Consider the following 23,233-nt stretch of genomic DNA (forward strand, 5'->3'; position numbering starts at 1 on the left):
AATAGCAATCATAGCACACAGTCTCTATAGAAGCACACGTCTTTAAGCCAAGCAAGGCCCTAGCAGGAGACAGTTCTAACACAACAAGTTGTTAAGTGCTGAATGCAATGCACAATGGCCCTCATTCCGAGTTGTTCGCTCGCTAGCTGCTTTTAGCAGCATTGCACACGCTAAGCCGCCGCCTACTGGGAGTGAATCTTAGCATAGCAGAATTGCGAACGAAAGATTAGCAGAATTGCGAATAGAAATTTCTTTGCAGTTTCTGAGTAGCTCGAGACTTACTCTGCCACTGCGATCAGTTCAGTCAGTTTCGTTCCTGGTTTGACGTCACAAACACACCCAGCGTTCGCCCAGACACTCCCCCGTTTCTTCAGACAGTCCCGCGTTTTTCCCAGAAACGGCTGCATTTTTTCGCACACACCCATAAAACGGCCAGTTTCCGCCCAGAAACACCCACTTCCTGTCAATCACACTCCGATCACCAGAACAAAGAAATTTCTCCGTTAAGCCGTGAGTAAAATACCAAACTTTATAGCAAATTTACTTGGCGCAGGCGCACTGCGAACGTTGCGCATGCGCAGTTTGCGACTAATCGCACCGATGTGAGGAAAAATAACGAGCGAACAACTCGGAATGAGGGCCAATGCTAGATGCTGGTAATCAGGTGCACAGGCTGAGTAATGGAAGAACACCTGAAGAAAGTCTCTTACTGCAAGTTGTTGTGGCAAACTGTGGCTGGAGTTCATAGCAAACTGAAGACTGAAGAATGACAACAAGGAAACCACTGGAAACAGGAACACAGGAGCCAGGAGAACTTGTACACCGAATGTGACTCGTAGGAAAGCTGGAGTGGATGCTGGTACTTGTAGTTCCACAGGAACACTGGAACAGGGAAACAACTTGGAGATGCCAGAAATAGGAGATCGCTGGAAACGGGATTGCAGACTGGAACTGGAATGGAACTGCTGGAACCTGTAGTTCCACAGGTCCAATACACTGGGGAATCTCTGCAGACAGAGGACTGAAGACAGGAGACGCCTGTTCAAAGGATGTGACACGTTGTCCAAGGCGATGAGACTGAGCCAGGATCTGGAGTTTATACCCCTTGGTCTGTGATGATTGGATGTTGCATCTCTGTGAGAACACACCCCGCTGGATTGGGTGTTCAGATCAGTTGTGAGTTAGCTGAAGTTAATGATTCATCAGGAGAGTAATTCTGCAATGCACTGCTGATTGCTGGCTGCTCGGTAGTGCACTGGGAGTAAATGCTGTTAACTAGAAGCACTGTGTATTCCAGGCTGCAGTCGACTGAAAACTGGAACTGAACTGCTGGAACCTGTAGTTCCACAGTAAGTGAAGCGATGGAGAATGCAGATTCCTGACAAACAGGCCGCAATATAGCTCCTGAAGCCGTGTAAATGGATTTTAGCGTAGCATCCATCTTTCGATCTGCCGGGTCTTTCAACGCGGTGGATCCCGGGACTGGCAGCACCACCTGTCACCTGTTTGGACAGCCTAGAGACAGAGGCGTCGACTATCGGCAGGGACTCCCATTTTTTCCTATCTTCTTCTTAGGGATCTGGAATTTCTTTTCTGGATTTTCCCAGGCTTTTTCAAAGATAGCATTTAATTCTTTGGATGCTGGGAAGGAGAGGGGGGGGGCTTTTTATTGTCTGTGAAAAAGCCTTCCTCTACCTGCTCAGGAGCTGTGTCAGTAATGTGTAACACATCCCTTACGGCTTCAATCATCAACTGCACCCCCTTAGCAAGTGATGCCGTCCCCCTCGACACATCCCCGTCACTGTCTGCAGTGTCAGAATCAGTGTCCGTGTCATCCTGCATAAGTTTGGCAAGTGCACGTTTGTAAGAATGTACCGCAGGGGACCCAGAGGAAGCAGTATCAGACAACCATAGAGGATTGCAGAACTTGAGTGGCATGCTCAGTCCTAGCAACCCTATAAAAAATCTGAGAAATAGTCTCTCTCAGAGAGACTAACCATTCTGGCTCTCTAGCTGGGATCTGCGCTACAACAGTGCAATCCTGATTACATGGTATGAAGTGTTCCTGGGCAGAAAAATCCTCTGCAGCAAATTAAACAGTGTCCCTAGACATGTTGTCACATACACACCAAACACCCCACAAACACACAGGGTACTGGGTAGACAGAGTTTCCCCCCCAAGAATGGCAGAGAGACACACATATTGGAGCCAAACCGCACACAGCGCTATTATAGGTATAGGGAGACCCTTACCAGCGCTGGCTGTGTCCCTTAATAGGTGAAACAGCCTTTACACAGCCTCCCCTCCCCTCTACAACCACCTGGTACCGTACAGATAGCTGGAGGTGCTCTGGAGGGACCTGTTCATCCACTGGCAGTGAGCTGCAGGCAGGAAAATGGCGCTGAACGCTGCTGGGTCCGCTCTGAGGAGAAGCCCCGCCCCCTTAATGGCGCTGTCTTCCCGCTCCTGTGAGATTATACTGGCCTGAGGATTTGTTTGCTGGCTGAGATCCGCGGACCCCGACAGGCTGGAAATGGTCAACCCCTCACAGCGCTGCACCGCAGTACCGCTGAGCCGGGTTAATACTGCGCTCCTATCCATAAAGCCGCCCTCTTCACACTGACCCCCCGCTTGTAAGGGGGGACAGTGACTCACTTACCACTTTCAGCTCGGCAAGGGGGTGGCGGCTGGCTGCTGGGGTGAGCGTTCCCCTGTGGCGGGGCGCGATCTGTCCCCTCTGGAGCTCAATGTCCAGTTAGCGGAGTCAGTGGCTCAGACTCCGCAGGGCGGACACTGCTCCCCCCCTCAGTCCCTCGATGCAGGCAGGCTGTTGCCAGCAGCCTTCTGTAAAAAAATAAACTCTAAGATAAACTTTTACCAGGAAAGCTCTGTAGAGCTCCCCTAGCTGTGACCGGCTCCTCCAGATACATTTTCTAAACTGAGTCTGGTAGGAGGGGCATAGAGGGAGGAGCCAGCCCACACTATTAAACTATTACAGTGCCAATGGCTCCTGGTGGACCCTCTCTATACCCCATGGTAGTAATATGGACCCCAGCATCCTCTTGGACGTAAGAGAAATGACTGTTTCTATTGCACTTAGGTAAGATTATATTATAATGGCTTTGGTTTATTTCTATTATAAGCATATTTATGTACATTGCTGTATGTTTAATGGCCCTCATTCCGAGTTGTTCGCTCGGTATTTTTCATCGCATCGCAGTGAAAATCCGCTTAGTACGCATGCGCAATGTTCGCACTGCGACTGCGCCAAGTAACTTTACTATGAAGAAAGTATTTTTACTCACGGCTTTTTCTTCGCTCCGGCGATCGTAATGTGATTGACAGGAAATGGGTGTTACTGGGCGGATACACGGCGTTTCAGGGGCGTGTGGCTGAAAACGCTACCGTTTCCGGAAAAAACGCAGGAGTGGCCGGGGAAACGGTGGGAGTGCCTGGGCGAACGCTGGGTGTGTTTGTGACGTCAACCAGGAACGACAAGCACTGAAATGATCGCACAGGCAGAGTAAGTCTGGAGCTACTCTGAAACTGCTAACTCGTTTGTAATCGCAATATTGCGCGTACGTCGGTCGCAATTTTAAGAAGCTAAGATTCACTCCCAGTAGGCGGCGGCTTAGCGTGTGTAACTCTGCTACATTCGCCTTGCGAGCGAACAACTCGGAATGAGGGCCCATGTGTTGATGCAGTAATAATAATAATCATAATAATAATATTTTAGGTACAATTTTGAGAACCTGGACCTTGATTTCTTTCCATAACAAAAATATATTTATGCAAATTAAAATATTCCATGTTTATGTGTGAAGGGTTGTGTTGTACAAATATGTAATGTACATTTTGTGCAAGAGATAAACTGACTGCAAGAAATTGTATACCTTGGTGTGCAGAGATTTCATATTGTACATTACTAACTCTGCAGTACTATTTCCATGGGACATCCCTAGTCTTGTTAAATGCTAACTAAAATGTCATAAGGGGAAAGAGGATGACCTTATATAAAGGTCAGCTTTAATCTTTAAAACCATGACAATAGAGAAAAGTTGCAACAGACATGAAAGCACATTCTTGTTGTATGGGATCTAGGAAAATTGTCTGAGGCTTTCATTTTATAGTACAATTCATAACACTATAATATGATGTCTGTATTTAATACCTAGCACTTCATTTCAATGACCATTTTTGCTGGATTTGGATTTGGCTCTGATTCGTTCTCTGGTTTTGGATTTGAATTTGCCAAACCACCGTGACTGGTTTGGATTTGGATTTGCATTTTTTTTCTTAATTGACCAAAAAAAGCTAAAATCACATAATTTGGGCCTTTTTTTTGTTCCTAGAGTATTATTGACCTCAATAACATTAACTTGCAATCATTTCCAATCAATTTTGACCACCCCGCAATATTGTTTTCACCTATATTGGCCAAAGGCTGCAGCGAGCTGGCTGGTTACTAAGCAACAAAGCAGCGGCACAAGCACATGGCAGTTTATAGCACATCTATGAGACATTGCCACAGCGCACTTTGGTACAGTGCACAGAACAGTACAAACAATAGATCTATATATTTTTTTTTCATTTTTGAAATCGCAGAATGGTTTACTTTAAACTGCATGGAGTCACAGGGCTTATAGATGCATGTGAACAAAACACACTAGGGTAAAGAACACCAAACAGTACAAACAATAGAAATATATATATATATATATTTATTTATGTTTCTATGTTTTAACTTGCAGGGTTCAAACTGCGTCGATCACACGGCTTACAGATGCACGTGAACAAAGCGTACTAGGATAGATCTCACCAAACAATATAAACAATAGAAATACATATTTTTTTCTGTCTTTTAACTTGCAGCTTGGTTCAAACTGTGTGGATCACAAGGCTTATAGATGCGTGGAAACAAAGCACACTAGGGTATATAAATATATATATATATATATATTTGCCTTTTTCTCAATTACTCCGTGTACATCGTATATGCAGTGATCCTCAAGATGAACTAGCACAGATGGATCATATGATTCACAGATTCTTAGAACGGGGTTACCCTAACAAATTACTGCAGCAAGCCAAGAGTAGAGCCTTGTCGGAACCCAAATCTAGACACCAATTGGAAAGATTTGGTAATGAAGTTAATACATTGTTATGCACACCAGTGCCTGCAGGAAAGTACTGGTGTCAGAACTGTTATGCACTCCAGTGTCTGCAGGAATGTACTGGTGTTTGAACTGTTATACAAAACAAATGGACTCACAGACAAACTGGGGAATATGACATAACGTACACAGAAGGTATTAGGGTAACAAAATACACACAAAGTGAACAGAGAAGCCCAGAGGCTAAGGAACTGGGTATCTCCCTTGTATTAGAACTGCACAGATGGAAAAAGCAAGATGTTGTGTTTTAATACGTAGAGAACCCGAAATGCTGTTGCTAAGGGCAACAGCAAAACCCTAAAAGGTTACCAACGGGTGTGGCAGTAAACTCCTTGGTCAGAGATGGAATGATAGACACAAGGAGAGTCTCCACAATCCTATTTCTCACTTGCAGTGCACAGGTTTTAGCTTACTGCCACTAAACTGACCCCTGACACCTAGCACAGTGAGACAGGATTAGACAGGCAAGTCTTAGAATACAGCCGCAAACTTGCTAAGTTCACAGAGTAGTAACAGAACCCCAGCAAGCTAAACGACTGACTCCAGTCTTACTGCTAGGTCTGGATTGGCAGAGTGTAATACCAAATCCCCAGGCCTATTTGCAGTAAGCAACAAACAAATACAAAGCTACACAGTACTGGCTAACTTTCATGAACTGACTAACCAACAAAGATTCAGCAGCATCTGCTTACCCTGAAAAGAGGCCTTATAAAGCAGGTGCTGTCCACGCCCCACTCAGACCTCAGACTGTGAGCACAAAAACCAGCACCGGATCCCCTGCCGTGCACAGAGCCTATAACCACTGCACAGCAAAAGACCCGAACCGGAGTATCAGCTGCGCTCAGGTTACTCCACTAGCACTTGTCTCCCGGTTGCCATGACGACGTGGCAGCACAGGGCAGGAGACCCTAACAGTACCCCCCCTCTGACGAGGGGTCAAAGAACCCCTACCACCGGTTTATCGGGGAACTGCGAGAAGAAAGAGCGTATCAGTCTGGGGGCATGAAGATCACAACTGCGCACCCACGACCGCTCCTCCGGGCCATACCCCTTCCAGTGCACCAAAAATGACAGCCGACCCCGAACCACCTTGGAGTCAAGAATCCTTTCAACAACAAACTCCCTCTGGCCACGTATCAGAAGAGGGGAAGGTCTTCCACTGGAAGAAGGATTACTAATCGCCCGTTTTAAAAGGGAACAATGAAATGTTTTATTGATACCCAAAGAACGGGGCAGATCTAACTGAAATGCCACCGGATTGATAACCCTGGTGATCTTATAAGGGCCGATGAACCGGGGCCCTAACTTATGAGATGGCTGTCTCAACTTCAAATTCTTGGTAGACAACCAGACGAAGTCTCCTAATTTGAAGCTGCAGGGTCTTTTCCGCTTATCAAAAACCCTTTTGGTCACTAATGACACAGACACAAGGGCTTTCTTCACTTTCCGCCAAATACCTCTAAGGACCGAAACCACAGAGGAACCACCAGGCGTGGAGTCCACGGGGTCAAAAGAATTGGCCTTAGGATGATGCCCATACACACAAAGGAAGGGAGAGATCCCTGTAGCAGAGTGAGCCGCGTTGTTATAGGCAAACTCCGCCATGGACAGATGAGCAACCCAGTCAGTCTGACACTTGGAGACATAACACCTGAGGAACTGCTCCAAGGACTGGTTCACCCTTTCAGTCTGCCCATTAGACTGCGGATGGTAGCCTGACGACAAGCTGACAGAAATCTGGAGATCGGAACAAAATGCCCTCCAGAATTTGGCCACAAACTGGGATCCGCGGTCAGAGACCACATCAAGTGGCAACCCGTGGAGACGCACAACATGCAGCATAAATAATTCAGACAGGCGTCTGGCTGATGGCTGCCCAACCAGTGGAACGAAGTGCGCCATCTTCGAAAACCTGTCAACGACAACCCAGATGGCTGTCATCCCCGAGGATTTGGGCAAGTCCACCACAAAATCCATTGAAATGTGGGTCCATGGCTTAGATGGGATAGAGAGTGGATGTAATGGGCCAACAGGAACCCCTCTAGGAGTCTTATTTCGGGCACAGATGTCACATGCCCGAACCCACTGATCCACATCCTTAGCCACCGAGGGCCACCACACCGCCCTAGATAGCAACTCCCGAGTTCTGGCAATACCCGGGTGACCTGCCGACTTCTTGGCATGGAATTCCAGGAACACTCGCTGTCTTAACCTAGGAGGCACAAACAAAAGACCTACCGGAAGGTCTGGAGGAGCCTGCTCCTGTGCTCTAAGGACTAATGATAAGAGGTCCTGCGTAATGCCCACTTTAATACATGATGGGGAAACAATGGGCAACGGCTCCTCGGTGGTCTCCTGGATTGGAGCAAAACTCCGCGAGAGCGCATCAGCCTTGATGTTTTTTGACCCAGGGCGATATGTTATCAAAAAATTAAAGCGAGCAAAAAACAAAGCCCATCGTGCCTGCCTGGCATTGAGACGCTTCGCTGACTCTAAATATGCCAGATTCTTATGGTCAGTGAGAATTGAGACCACAAACTTAGCCCCCTCAAGCCAGTGTCTCCACTCCTCGAGTGCATCCTTAATAGCCAACAATTCCCGGTTACCCACGTCATAATTCATCTCGGCAGGCGAAAATTTACGAGAAAAGTAAGCACAGGGATGAAGGCGATTATCAGACACTCCCATCTGAGAAAGCACTGCCCCAATACCCATCTCAGAGGCATCCACCTCCACCACAAAAGGACGCTCTGGATCTGGGTGTCGCAGCACCTTGGCCGAAACAAATGCCCTTTTGAGACGGGCAAAAGCCGCTTTAGCCTCACAAGACCAGTGAGCAACATCCGCCCCTTTCTTAGTGAGTGCCACCAAGGGCGCCACTATAGACGAAAATCCAGCGATAAATCGTCTATAAAAATTCGCAAAGCCCAGGAAACGCTGAAGCGCCTTCAAACTAGTGGGCTGCACCCAATCCAGGACTGCCTGTACCTTGGAACCCTCCATTTGGAAACCTTCTGGGGAGATAATATATCCTAGAAATGCGATTTGCTGAACTTCAAATTCGCACTTCTCCAGCTTCGCCCCAAGCCGGTGGTCTCTCAGTTTCTGGAGGACTAAGCGTACATGCTTCCGATGTTCCTCCAGGGAATGGGAGAAGATTAGGATGTCATCTAAGTATACAACTAAGAATCTATCCAAATATTCCCTGAGCACATCATTCATGAAATCCTGGAAGACTGCCGGGGCATTACAGAGCCCAAAAGGCATCACCAAATATTCATAATGCCCTGAGTGGGTATTAAAGGCAGTCTTCCATTCATCCCCCTCTCTTATTCGGATTAGATTGTACGCACCGCGTAGGTCAATCTTAGAAAAAATGGTGGCAGTACGAAGCTGGTCAAACAAGACCGAAATGAGAGGCAGTGGGTATGAGTTTTTAATCGTGATACGGTTCAATTCCCTGAAGTCGATGCAGGGTCGCAACAAACCGTCCTTTTTACCCACGAAGAAGAACCCCGACCCAACTGGAGACTGTGAAGGTCTGATAAATCCCTTAGCCAAGTTCTCCTGAATGTACTCTGCCATAGCCTGAGTCTCAGGACGTGACAGGGAGTACAACCTGCTCTTGGGAAGCTTAGCATTTGGCAACAAATCAATGGCACAGTCATAGGGGCGATGGGGAGGTAGTACCTCTGCAACTTTTTTGGAGAACACGTCCGCAAAATCTGCATAACACCCTGGCAATCCTGGCAAACTTAGCTGCGAGAGCCTGACTGGAAGGCTCAAGCAACTCCTGAAACAATCAGTACCCCAACTAAGAATCTCCCCAGAGACCCAGTCAAATTGAGGATTGTGGGCCCTTAACCAGGGTAACCCCAACACCAATGGGGCAAAAGTACAGACATTCACATAAAAGGACAATTTTTCAGAGTGTGTGGCTCCAATAAACAAAGAAATCTGGCTAGTGCAAGAGGTAATTTTACCTTGGGATAGTGGTTCCCCGTTTAACCCACAAATCTCAATTTCCGATGCCAAGGGTACTAAGGGAACAGAGTGTTTCAGGGCGAATTGGCGGTCCATAAAAACCCCGTCGGCCCCACTGTCCACAAAGGCCTCAGTCTTGACAGTTTGACCGAGGATCTTCAAGGTCACCGGAATGATAAAAGTCTTCTTGGGAAATTCTGACTTCTGGCCTGACAGGATATTTCCCATCACCCTCAGGCCCTGAAGTTTTCCGGCTTTTCTGGGCATGATACTACCACATGACCTTTATTCCCACAGTACAAACACAACCCCTGCTGTCTCCTCCGCGTCATCTCACGCGAGGAGAGGCGGGTAGCCCCAATCTGCATAGGCTCCTCAGTGTCTGAGGTTCCCTTGGGAAGGAAGGAAATCTCAGTCTCCCTTTCAAGCCTACGCTCTCTCAGCCGTCTATCCACCCGGATGGATAACTGCATGAGCTGATCCAAGCTATCAGGCAAGGGATATTGTACCAGTTGGTCCTTTATCTGGTTAGAAAGACCTCTTCGGTACTGGTGTCTCAGGGCTGGGTCATTCCACTGGGTATCATGGGCCAACCTCCGAAACTCCGTACAGTAAACCTCAACTGGCCTTCGCCCTTGCTTAAGGATCGAAATCTGAGCCTCGGCTGAGGCCGTCTTGTCAGGGTCATCATACAACATGCCCAGTGCCGTAAAAAAATCATCAACACTTTTAAGCGACGGACAGTCAGGCTGCAACCCATATGCCCAGACCTGTGGGTCTCCTTGTAGCAAGGAAATCACTATGCCCACCCGCTGAATCTCCGACCCAGAAGACTGAGGCCTAAGCCGGAAGTATAGCTTGCAGCTCTCATTGAAACAAAAGAACTGCGAGCGATCTCCAGAAAAACGATCCGGGAGATTTACTTTCGGCTCCTTAACCCCTGCAGGTGCTGCTGCTGCGGGAGCTCCGCCAGCAGCCTGGGAGGTGTGCATTTTAATGGACAAATCATTAAATTGTCGAGTCAGGACCTGCACCTGATCGACCACCTGTTGCAACGTATTTTGAGGGGTATGCTCCATATTCCCACAAAATTTCAACAGGAGTATTAGGCTGCTGAATATGTTATGCACACCAGTGCCTGCAGGAAAGTACTGGTGTCAGAACTGTTATGCACTCCAGTGTCTGCAGGAATGTACTGGTGTTTGAACTGTTATACAAAACAAATGGACTCACAGACAAACTGGGGAATATGACATAACGTACACAGAAGGTATTAGGGTAACAAAATACACACAAAGTGAACAGAGAAGCCCAGAGGCTAAGGAACTGGGTATCTCCCTTGTATTAGAACTGCACAGATGGAAAAAGCAAGATGTTGTGTTTTAATACGTAGAGAACCCGAAATGCTGTTGCTAAGGGCAACAGCAAAACCCTAAAGGGTTACCAACGGGTGTGGCAGTAAACTCCTTGGTCAGAGATGGAATGATAGACACAAGGAGAGTCTCCACAATCCTATTTCTCACTTGCAGTGCACAGGTTTTAGCTTACTGCCACTAAACTGACCCCTGACACCTAGCACAGTGAGACAGGATTAGACAGGCAAGTCTTAGAATACAGCCGCAAACTTGCTAAGTTCACAGAGTAGTAACAGAACCCCAGCAAGCTAAACGACTGACTCCAGTCTTACTGCTAGGTCTGGATTGGCAGAGTGTAATACCAAATCCCCAGGCCTATTTGCAGTAAGCAACAAACAAATACAAAGCTACACAGTACTGGCTAACTTTCATGAACTGACTAACCAACAAAGATTCAGCAGCATCTGCTTACCCTGAAAAGAGGCCTTATAAAGCAGGTGCTGTCCACGCCCCACTCAGACCTCAGACTGTGAGCACAAAAACCAGCACCGGATCCCCTGCCGTGCACAGAGCCTATAACCACTGCACAGCAAAAGACCCGAACCGGAGTATCAGCTGCGCTCAGGTTACTCCACTAGCACTTGTCTCCCGGTTGCCATGACGACGTGGCAGCACAGGGCAGGAGACCCTAACATACATCTATGGTGTATGTGAACAAATACTCTACGGCCAGCAAGAGGTTAGCATCAAAAGCCAAAAGAATTTGGCCTGTTATACAATCTGACCCTGATCTAAGAGTGTTGTCAGATAAACGCCTTATGCCATGTTACCGCAGAGGACGTAACCTCCGTGATATGCTGGTTCATGCTGACATCTCAGATTTTACCACATTAAGACCTTCTAACTTTCTTAGTAGGAAATTTGGTAACTACAGATGTTTAGGATACTACATGTATCTACCTGGAAACAGGAGATACATTGTATCATCCTCATTCAGGGAAAGCTATTAAAATAACTCATTGTTTAACATGCACCTCTCGTTTCGTAGTGTACTACATAAAGTGTCCCTGTGGATTACTTTATGTAGGTAAAACGTCTTGCACATTTAGAGAACGCATGGCACAGCATAGAAGTGCAATCAAGTTGGCTATTGAAGGGAGGACAAGTGAACAACCTGTGGCCAAACATTTTAAGGCAAAGGGGCACAATCTATCAAGTTTGCGGTATAAAATGATAGATCATATACCCGAAAGTCGCAGACAGGGCGATCGCAATAAATTGCTGTTGCGCTGTGAGACAAAGTGGATTTATTCCCTCAACACAATAGCACCTTATGGCCTTAATGAAAATTTATCTTTCTCTAGTTTTCTTTATTAAATGTAATAGGTCATTTTTTTTTATAAATGACTACTGAATACTGCACATTATGACAATATACGTAATTGATGAAGATTGGTATTCACAATACTATAGATGTACATCAGTGGTAGTGACAATGTTTTAATGTATTAACTTAAGATAACAGATATATTTATTGTGCCACAGATATGTGAATTATTGGTGAAGGGTTAATGTGAAGTCACATGGTTTTTGTCCGGGTGACGTCAGCGGAAGTGGGAGTAGCTGAACGCACCTGGACTGATCAGCACATGGTGTTATACGTGTATATAGGTAAGAACGGTTTTTGTATTGTTTATGTAAGCCTGAAGACGGTTTTGAAAATAAACCGAAACGTTGCAGATACCAATGGGGTGATGTCCTGTTGTTTATGAGAAAGTCCCATGAGTGCCGCTCATTACATAGATATTCAAGCAAGTATCATTGCCAGAGAAGGCACCAGGCAATATTTATTGTTGTGCATCAGGAGTGCCGGGCGTGGAAACGAATATATATATATATATATATATATATATATATATATATATATATACACATACACAGAGAGACGCACAGTCCACCGGCAGCCACGATGCTTCCCGCCAACGGGTCTTCCCCACTACACTATATAAGGTACTGTAATATGTTTGTTTTTCACTTGTGGTTCACCTTGACAAAGGGGCGGATGTGCCCCGAAACGTTGGCCTGAACAATTTGTAACATGGAATAAATTTTGCACGTTTTTTTCACCTACCATGAGTCTCTGAGTGCCGCTGTATATTTGGGACAGTTGGATATCGATCATTCGCAGAAGGCACCTGAGCAAAGTATTTATGAGAGGTGAGTGCCGGTCCTGCACGATATTTATATATATATATATATATATATATACACATACACAGAGAGGCGGCACTCACGGCTGGTTGTTTTCAAGGATAAAAAACGCCACACAAGAGGCTTGTTTCAACGTTTCAATTCGAGTGAATTTTCGTCAGGATACACATATACCATCAAAAACTTACCTTATATCCCCTCACCAAATGTGTTCAGGTGTGCTCGCCGCCGGGACCCGGCTCCCCGGCCGCGTCACTCACATATGACGTCATCGCGTCAGCCGGCGCACGCCAGCGTCACCGTCACCATGGTCACCCGGGATGTGTTTACAACAGACAGGGAGGGGGATACAGCAGCTACAAAAGTAGAATCGTGCATAAGCACATATGATATAAAAGTGTATAAAATACACATGCAGTACAATACAAATAATCACGCCAATTAGGACTAATAGCGCCAAGAGCCGATGTCACATAATTAATGACACCCAATCACATACCTTAAGTTAATTAAAGCAAGATAGCGGTATCATTTCATTTAGACCTCTAGGATACACTGTGTCCAAACGATGAATCCAACGAGATTCACAGCGTAATAGAGCCGATCCACGATCTCCTCCCCATAAACGAGGCGGGATGTGGTCAATCATGCGATACCTTAAACTGACTAGATTATGGCGTGCCTCCAAAAAGTGGCGTGCCACCGGTTGGTCGCTGGTGCCATTATTGAGAGCCAGGCGTATAGCCGACCTGTGGGCCGTCATACGCTCTTTAAACTTACGGGTCGTTTTGCCCACATATACAAGGCCACAAGGGCACACGATCTGGTATACTACATATGACGATTCACAGGTAAGATGATGCTGAATCTGGTACTTTGTACCTTTACGAGGATGACAAAATGTTTCACCTGTGAGCAGAAACTTACAGGTGGTGCAACTACATTTAAAACAACCATTCTTTTTCTGTTGCAAAAAACCAATACGGGGTACCCCCCTGCCTGAAATATCAGTTCTCACTAGTATATCTTTAAGATTTCTAGCACGTCTATAACAAGGCATTAATCTCGTATCACCCAATCCCAGATCCTTATCTGATTGGATGAGGTTCCAATGTTTCTTAGCAATATTTTTAATCTTATTTGAGGCTGTATTGAATGTGTTAACCCAAAGCAGTGACAACGAGGAATTATCCTTCTGTTGTTTGGATAATAAAGAGTCCCTGTCCATAGCTAAGACTTTCCTTTTACATTCCTGTAGAGACTGATAGTTATAACCTCTATCCATAAATTTATTAATTAAGTCGTCGATTTGAGTTGCGGCTAGCCCTACATCACTATTGATCCACAAAATGCGAATCATCTGTGAATAGGGCAACCCACCCTTCAAACTCTTGGGATGGCAACTGGAATTATGTAGGAAGGTATTCCGGTCAGTGCTCTTACAGAAAACACTAGTATCAATTCTAGGCCCATTTCGAGTGATCATCACATCTAAGAATGCAATCTGATGTTGACTCATTGTGTAAGTTAATTTAATAGGACTTGTAGTAGCATTATGTCTGTCCAAAACACCAATCAGCCTCTCTATAGGACCATTCAAAAATAACAGAAGATCATCTATATACCTTGTATAAAAAATATATATCCAAGGCAATAGATGGATCTTCAAAAAATAAATCAGATTCAACATCAAACATATAGATATTTGCATAGGCCGGTGCGATGGCAGAACCCATTGCACACCCACGGTTCTGAATAAAAAATGTATTGTCATACAGAAAAAAATTATTCGTAAGAATTAGTTCTAATAGCCTCAAAAAAATATCTATATGTATGGAGGAAAGCTCACTCTGGGTAGACAGAAATTTTTTGACTGAAGCCAGACCCTCTTGATGAGGGATAACAGTATATAAGCTGGTCACATCAATTGTAACCAACCACAAATCTTCCGGTACCACCCCTAACTGATTCACTTTGTTTAACAACATCGTGGTATCTAAAAGAAAATACGGTTGTTTCTGAATCAGGGATTGTAACATAGAATCCAACAAAATGGCAGTAGGTTGAAATAACGACCCCCGTGCAGATATTATAGGACGCCCTGGGGGCGGGTTGATACCCTTGTGTATCTTGGGTAAAGTATAAATTAATGGCACTACAGGAAATTCAGGTATCAATAAATCATATACTTCCTCAGAAATAAAACCCACATCCTTAGCCATAATAAGCACTTCACGTAATTCTTTCAAAAACACTGACGAGGGATTACCCCTCAATTTGCTATAAACCCCAGGTTCGTCCAATTGACGTTGTATCTCGGTCTTATAGTCTGGCAGATCCTGTAGCACAATCGCCCCACCCTTATCTGCGGGGCGTATAATCAATAACTCGTTGTTAGATAAAGATTTTAATGCCACTTTCTCGGGTTTGGTTAGATTCGAAGTAATCGAGGTTACATTCAATGCGTTCACTTCCTGATCCACCATTCTAATAAAGGTTTTAATACTGGAATTGTTCGACAAAGGGTCAAAGGAAGATTTTTTCTTAAATTGAGCTAATTTGCCCGGAATCTCAGTCGAGACGGCTGATGGTTTATTCAAGAAATGTTCTTTTAATTTAAGTTTGCGATGTAATTGATTCCTTTCAATTTGCCACTGAAGTGGATCAAATGTTTTGCTCGGAACAAATGATAGTCCTTTAATCAAGACGCTCTTTTCACTGTTGGATAATTCGTGACTAGACAGATTGAAAATTAATTTTTCTTGCTCTTCACGCTTTTGGCTCTTCCACGTCCTTTCCCGTTTGTATTGCCCGCCTCTCCTTGTGTGTCTACTTTTTTCGTGCCTATTTTGCGTGTAGTCATCCCTAAAGGGATGTTCTTGGCACCAGATTTGGAGCTGCGAGGTTCTTGTTCACTGGTGCCAAGAACATCCCTTTAGGGATGACTACACGCAAAATAGGCACCAAAAAAGTAGACACACAAGGAGAGGCGGGCAATACAAACGGGAAAGGACGTGGAAGAGCCAAAAGCGTGAAGAGCAAGAAAAATTAATTTTCAATCTGTCTAGTCACGAATTATCCAACAGTGAAAAGAGCGTCTTGATTAAAGGACTATCATTTGTTCCGAGCAAAACATTTGATCCACTTCAGTGGCAAATTGAAAGGAATCAATTACATCGCAAACTTAAATTAAAAGAACATTTCTTGAATAAACCATCAGCCGTCTCGACTGAGATTCCGGGCAAATTAGCTCAATTTAAGAAAAAATCTTCCTTTGACCCTTTGTCGAACAATTCCAGTATTAAAACCTTTATTAGAATGGTGGATCAGGAAGTGAACGCATTGAATGTAACCTCGATTACTTCGAATCTAACCAAACCCGAGAAAGTGGCATTAAAATCTTTATCTAACAACGAGTTATTGATTATACGCCCCGCAGATAAGGGTGGGGCGATTGTGCTACAGGATCTGCCAGACTATAAGACCGAGATACAACGTCAATTGGACGAACCTGGGGTTTATAGCAAATTGAGGGGTAATCCCTCGTCAGTGTTTTTGAAAGAATTACGTGAAGTGCTTATTATGGCTAAGGATGTGGGTTTTATTTCTGAGGAAGTATATGATTTATTGATACCTGAATTTCCTGTAGTGCCATTAATTTATACTTTACCCAAGATACACAAGGGTATCAACCCGCCCCCAGGGCGCCCTATAATATCTGCACGGGGGTCGTTATTTCAACCTACTGCCATTTTGTTGGATTCTATGTTACATTACCTGATTCAGAAACAACCGTATTTTCTTTTAGATACCACGATGTTGTTAAACAAAGTGAATCAGTTAGGGGTGGTACCGGAAGATTTGTGGTTGGTTACAATTGATGTGACCAGCTTATATACTGTTATCCCTCATCAAGAGGGTCTGGCTTCAGTCAAAAAATTTCTGTCTACCCAGAGTGAGCTTTCCTCCATACATATAGATATTTTTTTGAGGCTATTAGAACTAATTCTTACGAATAATTTTTTTCTGTATGACAATACATTTTTTATTCAGAACCGTGGGTGTGCGATGGGTTCTGCCGTCGCACCGGCCTATGCAAATATCTATATGTTTGATGTTGAATCTGATTTATTTTTTTGAAGATCCATCTATTGCCTTGGATATATATTTTTTATACAAGGTATATAGATGATCTTCTGTTATTTTTGAATGGTCCTATAGAGAGGCTGATTGGTGTTTTGGACAGACATAATGCTACTACAAGTCCTATTAAATTAACTTACACAATGAGTCAACATCAGATTGCATTCTTAGATGTGATGATCACTCGAAATGGGCCTAGAATTGATACTAGTGTTTTCTGTAAGAGCACTGACCGGAATACCTTCCTACATAATTCCAGTTGCCATCCCAAGAGTTTGAAGGGTGGGTTGCCCTATTCACAGATGATTTGCATTTTGCGGATCAATAGTGATGTAGGGCTAGCCGCAACTCAAATCGACGACTTAGTTATAACCTCTATCCATAAATTTATTAATTATCAGTCTCTACAGGAATGTAAAAGGAAAGTCTTAGCTATGGACAGGGACTCTTTATTATCCAAACAACAGAAGGATAATTCCTCGTTGTCACTGCCTTGGGTTAACACATTCAATACAGCCTCAAATAAGATTAAAAATATTGCTAAGAAACATTGGAACCTCATCCAATCAGATAAGGATCTGGGATTGGGTGATACGAGATTAATGCCTTGTTATAGACGTGCTAGAAATCTTAAAGATATACTAGTGAGAACTGATATTTCAGGCAGGGGGGTACCCCGTATTGGTTTTTTGCAACAGAAAAAGAATGGTTGTTTTAAATGTAGTTGCACCACCTGTAAGTTTCTGCTCACAGGTGAAACATTTTGTCATCCTCGTAAAGGTACAAAGTACCAGATTCAGCATCATCTTACCTGTGAATCGTCATATGTAGTATACCAGATCGTGTGCCCTTGTGGCCTTGTATATGTGGGCAAAACGACCCGTAAGTTTAAAGAGCGTATGACGGCCCACAGGTCGGCTATACGCCTGGCTCTCAATAATGGCACCAGCGACCAACCGGTGGCACGCCACTTTTTGGAGGCACGCCATAATCTAGTCACATTAAGGTATCGCCTGATTGACCACATCCCGCCTCGTTTACGGGGAGGAGATCGTGGATCGGCTCTATTAAGCTGTGAATCTCGTTGGATTCATTGTTTGGACACAGTGTATCCTAGAGGTCTAAATGAAATGATACCGCTATCTTGCTTTAATTAACTTAAGGTATGTGATTGGGTGTCATTAATTATGTGACATCGGCTCTTGGCGCTATTAGTCCTAATTGGCGTGATTATTTGTATTGTACTGCATGTGTATTTTATACACTTTTATATCATATGTGCTTATGCACGATTCTACTTTTGTAGCTGCTGTATCCCCCTCCCTGTCTGTTGTAAACACATCCCGGGTGACCATGGTGACGCTGGCGTGCGCCGGCTGGCGCAATGACGTCATATGTGAGTGACGCGGCCGGGGAGCCGGGTCCCGGCGGCGAGCACACCTGAACACATTTGGTGAGGGGATATAAGGTAAGTTTTTGATGGTATATGTGTATCCTGACGAAAATTCACTCGAATTGAAACGTTGAAACAAGCCTCTTGTGTGGCGTTTTTTATCCTTGAAAACAACCAGCCGTGAGTGCCGCCTCTCTGTGTATGTGTGTCTACTTTATTGTTGTGGAGGGCACCGGGCCTATTGTAATGCTTTTACGAGTGCCGGTCCATTCTCTCATTCTATATATGTATATATATATTTATTTATTTATTTATTTATTTATTTATTTAATATTTTTTTGCACATAAACAAAGATTACTAAGGTAAAGCACACCAAACAGAACAAATTACAGCAGAGTACAGCGCAGCATACTGCAGTGTACCCCTATACACATTCACTATACAGAGCACAGCCACTTGTGAGTGCGGCGTCTCAGCACAACCAATACAGCAGAATATATGCATACGCAAATTTGTCAGGAGGTCCTACCTCACTACCATACTCTTTTCTATGTACCAAGTACAGAGGGCTCATAGGAAACCAATAAAAAATTATCAAAGATCTGGAAAAAAGCTTTCCAGAATTGAAATAATTTGATGCTGATAAGAATTAAATAAATTGACGCTGACAGGAATAACATGCTAACATACTGTATGTTGTATCATAAGGAAAGCTAAATCATTGGCAGAAGGTAGCTAGGTCATTGGCACAAAGTGAGTCATCCCAATTTATTCAACACAAATATGAATGGGATAGTTTTACAATTAAATGGTTTCGTGGGTACTGTACGTGCAGATATTATAATAGACCGAGAGGGAGTGTTCTGTGAGTTTTATTTTGTGCACAGATCTCACAGGAGTAAAATACTGTTTGGCAGAGGGCCACCAAACCGATCTGGAACATTTAGGCAGTTATATGCGGTTAGGGTAGGCAGGAGAGGCAGAGCCTCACCCATCATGTGCCAGTGTTCTCCAGAATTTTGACTATACAAATTATTGGAATAATACAAAGCAGATATTTATAACATATCATCTCACAATCATCTTTTTATTATTCAAATCATTTTTGTAGTCATAGTTGTATTATTGTAATCATTTTTAGGTGTGTAAATATAGCTGTGATACTAGCCAGTGCCTCCCTAGCCACTGACCTCACTGCACCTCACTGGGTTTATGAGAGTCCCAAACTAAACGTAGCTTGCTATCTCTCACAGGATCAACACTTTCCAAAACAAGAAGCAAGGGTCTGGTATTGGGGGGTAATTCCAAGTTGATCGCAGCTGGAATTTATTTAGCAATTGGGCAAAACCATGTGCACTGCAGGGGAGGCAGATTTAAAATGTGGAGAGAGAGTTAGATTTGGGTGGGTTATTTTATTTCTGTGCAGGGTAAATACTGGCTGCTTTATTTTTACACTGCAAATTAGATTGCAGATTGAACACACCCCACCCAAATCTAACTTTCCCTGCACATGTTATATCTGCCCCCCCTGCAGTGCACATGGTTTTGCCCAATTGCTAACTAAATTCCTGCTGCGATCAACTTGGAATTACCACCTTGGTGTTGAATGTGGAGAAATAAGTCTAGGATGCAGGCAGGAATGATTTGTGACTGGGATAGGATGATGGGTGATGTTCATTCCTGTTATTGATCTCTTTTCATTCATTATCACATAAATTAAATATTTTACATCAGTCGATGTAATAAAGTATTTATTATGCAACTAGGTAAATTAACTGATCTCAAAACGTCTTAGTACTTAATTGAAGGGTATTAAATTCTACTCTCTCTTAAAACTTATGACATAATATATATTAAATTCCCATTCACTGGTCCATTTGTCAAATACTCCACTGGTATATATGGTGAACCTGAAACATTATAGTGGCTGGCATACATTGCTCAGAAGAAGCATGCTGGGAAAATAATGGCTATTTTTGCCCATGTGCAGATTTGTATGCATCTGGCGCTCCCCTTGCCTCTCTGGGTGTGTGAGGTACTTGTTCACTGGTCTGCTACAAGTTATCTTCACTACTAGGTCAATGCAACTGAGCGCTGATGAAATCATTGCAGGAGTCAGCTGAGTGTTAAGTTATCCAAGAGAGTGTTAGAAAGGAATTACTGGATAAGTCCCTTTATGATGAGCTGGTGAGAACAGGAGAATGGTGAGCCAGAGTCAAGTCAGGACCCCATTTGTGCACAAACGTGGTCCCGACCCGACTGTTGACTTGTGAGACCACCAGGGCCGGTGCAAGGTCTCTCTGCACCCTAGGCAAAGCTTCAGCCTAGCACCCCCTAACCTGCAAACACCACCACCACCACCTCTCGGAGGGTAGAAGCAGGTGGCCACTAAGTGGGCTGGGTTGAACTACATCATTATACATATACAGAGAAAAGGGACAACACTCAAGGACTTTTAAAGTGATAAATATATTGTAAACAGTCACAAAATGTCTGACTTTGTTAGCAATATTCTTTCACTTTAAAAGTCCTCGAGTGCCGTCTATTCTTTATATACTGTACAATACTGTATATGGGGTCTGGTGGGGATAATTAATTGGGGTTGAGTGTGGGATGCTGCCGGTCAGAATACCGACAGCGGCATCCCGACCACCATAATACCGATATTCTGAATTAAATTCATTAACCTTATCCCTTATCCTTACCCTAACTCTCCATCCCTGCAGCCTAACCCTAGCCCTTCCCGGCATACAAACATTCAGGATCTCGGCTGTTGGGATTCCGGTGTCATATATTTGTATGCTCCTTATTGTGTTCCATGCCTTCAGCTGAAAGTTCATTACTGACCCACATACAGAAACATCCTTCAGTTTTTTGCTAGATGAATTCAGTAGTGTCCTCCAATGGCCGGCGCCCCTAGGCAGCCGCCTAAAGATGCCTAATGGTAGAGCCGGCCCTTGAGACCACCAATAAGGTAATTATCTACTAATTATTTTCTCATCTCGGGACTTTCGTGGGGAACTTAACACTTAGCTGAGTCTTGCGTGGAGTTTGAGAAATGACTAGGAATAAAATACAGATTATTCTGAAAGGGAGTTGAGATGCTAATAGGAAAATTATGGTATTTTTTTTCCCAAGTAAATCTTCGAGGTTCACTGTGCATGCCCTGGAAAGGTGTAGGCTCAAGAGGCCCAGCCCTGCTACTCAATCATGTGCAGGTTCAGAGTACAGTATGAGCAACCAAACCTGAAGTGTTGCTCAAAATCTTCAGGCAACACCTTTAAACTATAGGTTTATTTCAATACAACTATTGGAATAGATGATCTGTGAGGAGAAGCCAACATGGAGCACCGGATGGAAGGCCTTATTGGAAACAGTAATGGGAAAAAGCGCTAGTGGAATGAAAGATGCCTCATTTGTCTTATAAGAGCCTAAAATACATAGGCAGTCATTTTAATACTTTAAATTGAATCTAACCACAGCTGTCTGTGTTTTATTGCTTACCTGCTGTATACACCAAAGTGCTATGCATAAACCAGTGCTATGTGATGTCAGGGTGACACAAATAGCAGAACCGGTTTCGTCTAAGCGTGCCTTATGCTCCAGTAACGACACTATCAAAGTAATTGCATGCATTAACACAGCTGCTGACAGATGTGTGTGGCCTGTGCTTAGTAAATAGCCATAACAGATGCGGTGGTTACTGTTTGCGGAAGTAATTGGATAAAAGAATAATTCTGCTTAATATAGTACCTAAACAGATTAGTAAAGCCATTAGTTAAATGTTGAGCATGCACTTTGAGTAGCAGACATACCTCAGCATCATATTCCCACAGTTGATTACCTCTCATGTGGTGGCACTTCAGCATGATGACTGGGCCATTCAGTCTAGAAACGTCCAGACATAAATCATCTGTACGTATCTCTTTGTCAGCGGTGTAAGAGAAAACCTGAAAAATATAATTGTTTTAAAGGTTATAATAATAATAATAATAATAATAATAATAATAAAAAAGAACAAAGACAATTAACTGGTAATGCGTCTGGAAAGAAAAGAAGGTTAGTAATGCCAATCATGCTAAAACTGATTCAGCTACCGAAGCAAAGACACAGGCTCGCTTAGTAGGAGGAAGTCACTGGAGTATGGCTGACAGTTTAGCACTGATGCCAGCAGCCAGTACATACTTACTGACTTGGAAAAGCAGGTGGGCTGTGATGGGGGTGGGGCCAAACTAATCTGGTCATCCCCTTTGCGGCAAAATACCACAATTTGCACATATTTGAATAGAGGGTGGGGCTTAAATGCAGTTATTCCAATACCGTTGCGTCACTAGGCCCTGCCCCCTCCTGACGGACTACGGATCGACATATTTATCTCCCTAGTCTACCCACTTTGCTAGGAAGTGGGCAGGAAGTGGGATGAGTGCCCACTTTTCCGGGGGTGCGGGAACTACCCAAAAAATCATGTGACTCCTGCAAGTTCTGGGAGAGTAGGTAGGTATGAACAGGGTAAGAGATTAGGCAGGCAATACTAGACGTGACCGGTTTAGTCAACAGTTATAACAGGTAAGACACCCAGAGTACATTATGATCTTTTCTTAAGTAATTGCTAAAGTTACATAAATTTGGACATATCCTATACCAGTGGTTCCTAAATGTTTTTGAATCAAGGCTTCCTAGAGTATCAGCACACTTAGGCCAAAAGGTTAGTATTAACAAATTCAGCAAATATTATTCAGTTATGAAAATTGTACTTGTGTGTCATCCAAACGCTCCAAACGTATCGATTGCTATTTAAACTAGCTAAATGTGTAGGTACTGTACACAAAGGGGTAGAGTTACTTCAGCTTCTAAAAACGAAAAGTGGTCGTGTTTTCCATAGTAACCAATCAGATTCTAGCTATCATTTCTTTCTTGCAGCTTCGAAAATGATAGACAGGAACTGATTGGTTGCAACATCACCACTTGTCT

At 43.9% G+C, this 23,233-nt stretch overlaps 1 protein-coding gene across 8 annotated transcripts in view; it reads right to left on the reverse strand.

The window, feature by feature from the left end:
• GALNT13 (polypeptide N-acetylgalactosaminyltransferase 13) overlaps positions 1 to 23,233 on the reverse strand; it is a 770,323-nt gene that overhangs the window by 135,979 nt on the left and 611,111 nt on the right. For 7 of the 8 annotated variants that reach the window (XM_063933521.1, XM_063933520.1, XM_063933519.1 and 4 more), the window contains exon 10: positions 22,078 to 22,212. In XM_063933521.1, coding sequence (XP_063789591.1) covers positions 22,078 to 22,212 — 135 coding nt within the window. The remainder of the gene's footprint in view (positions 1 to 22,077; positions 22,213 to 23,233) is intronic. The other variant, XM_063933523.1, reaches the window with a different exon arrangement.

The sequence above is a fragment of the Pseudophryne corroboree genome, chromosome 7 (genome assembly GCF_028390025.1).
Source record: "Pseudophryne corroboree isolate aPseCor3 chromosome 7, aPseCor3.hap2, whole genome shotgun sequence".
NCBI classification, from domain to species: domain Eukaryota; kingdom Metazoa; phylum Chordata; class Amphibia; order Anura; family Myobatrachidae; genus Pseudophryne; species Pseudophryne corroboree.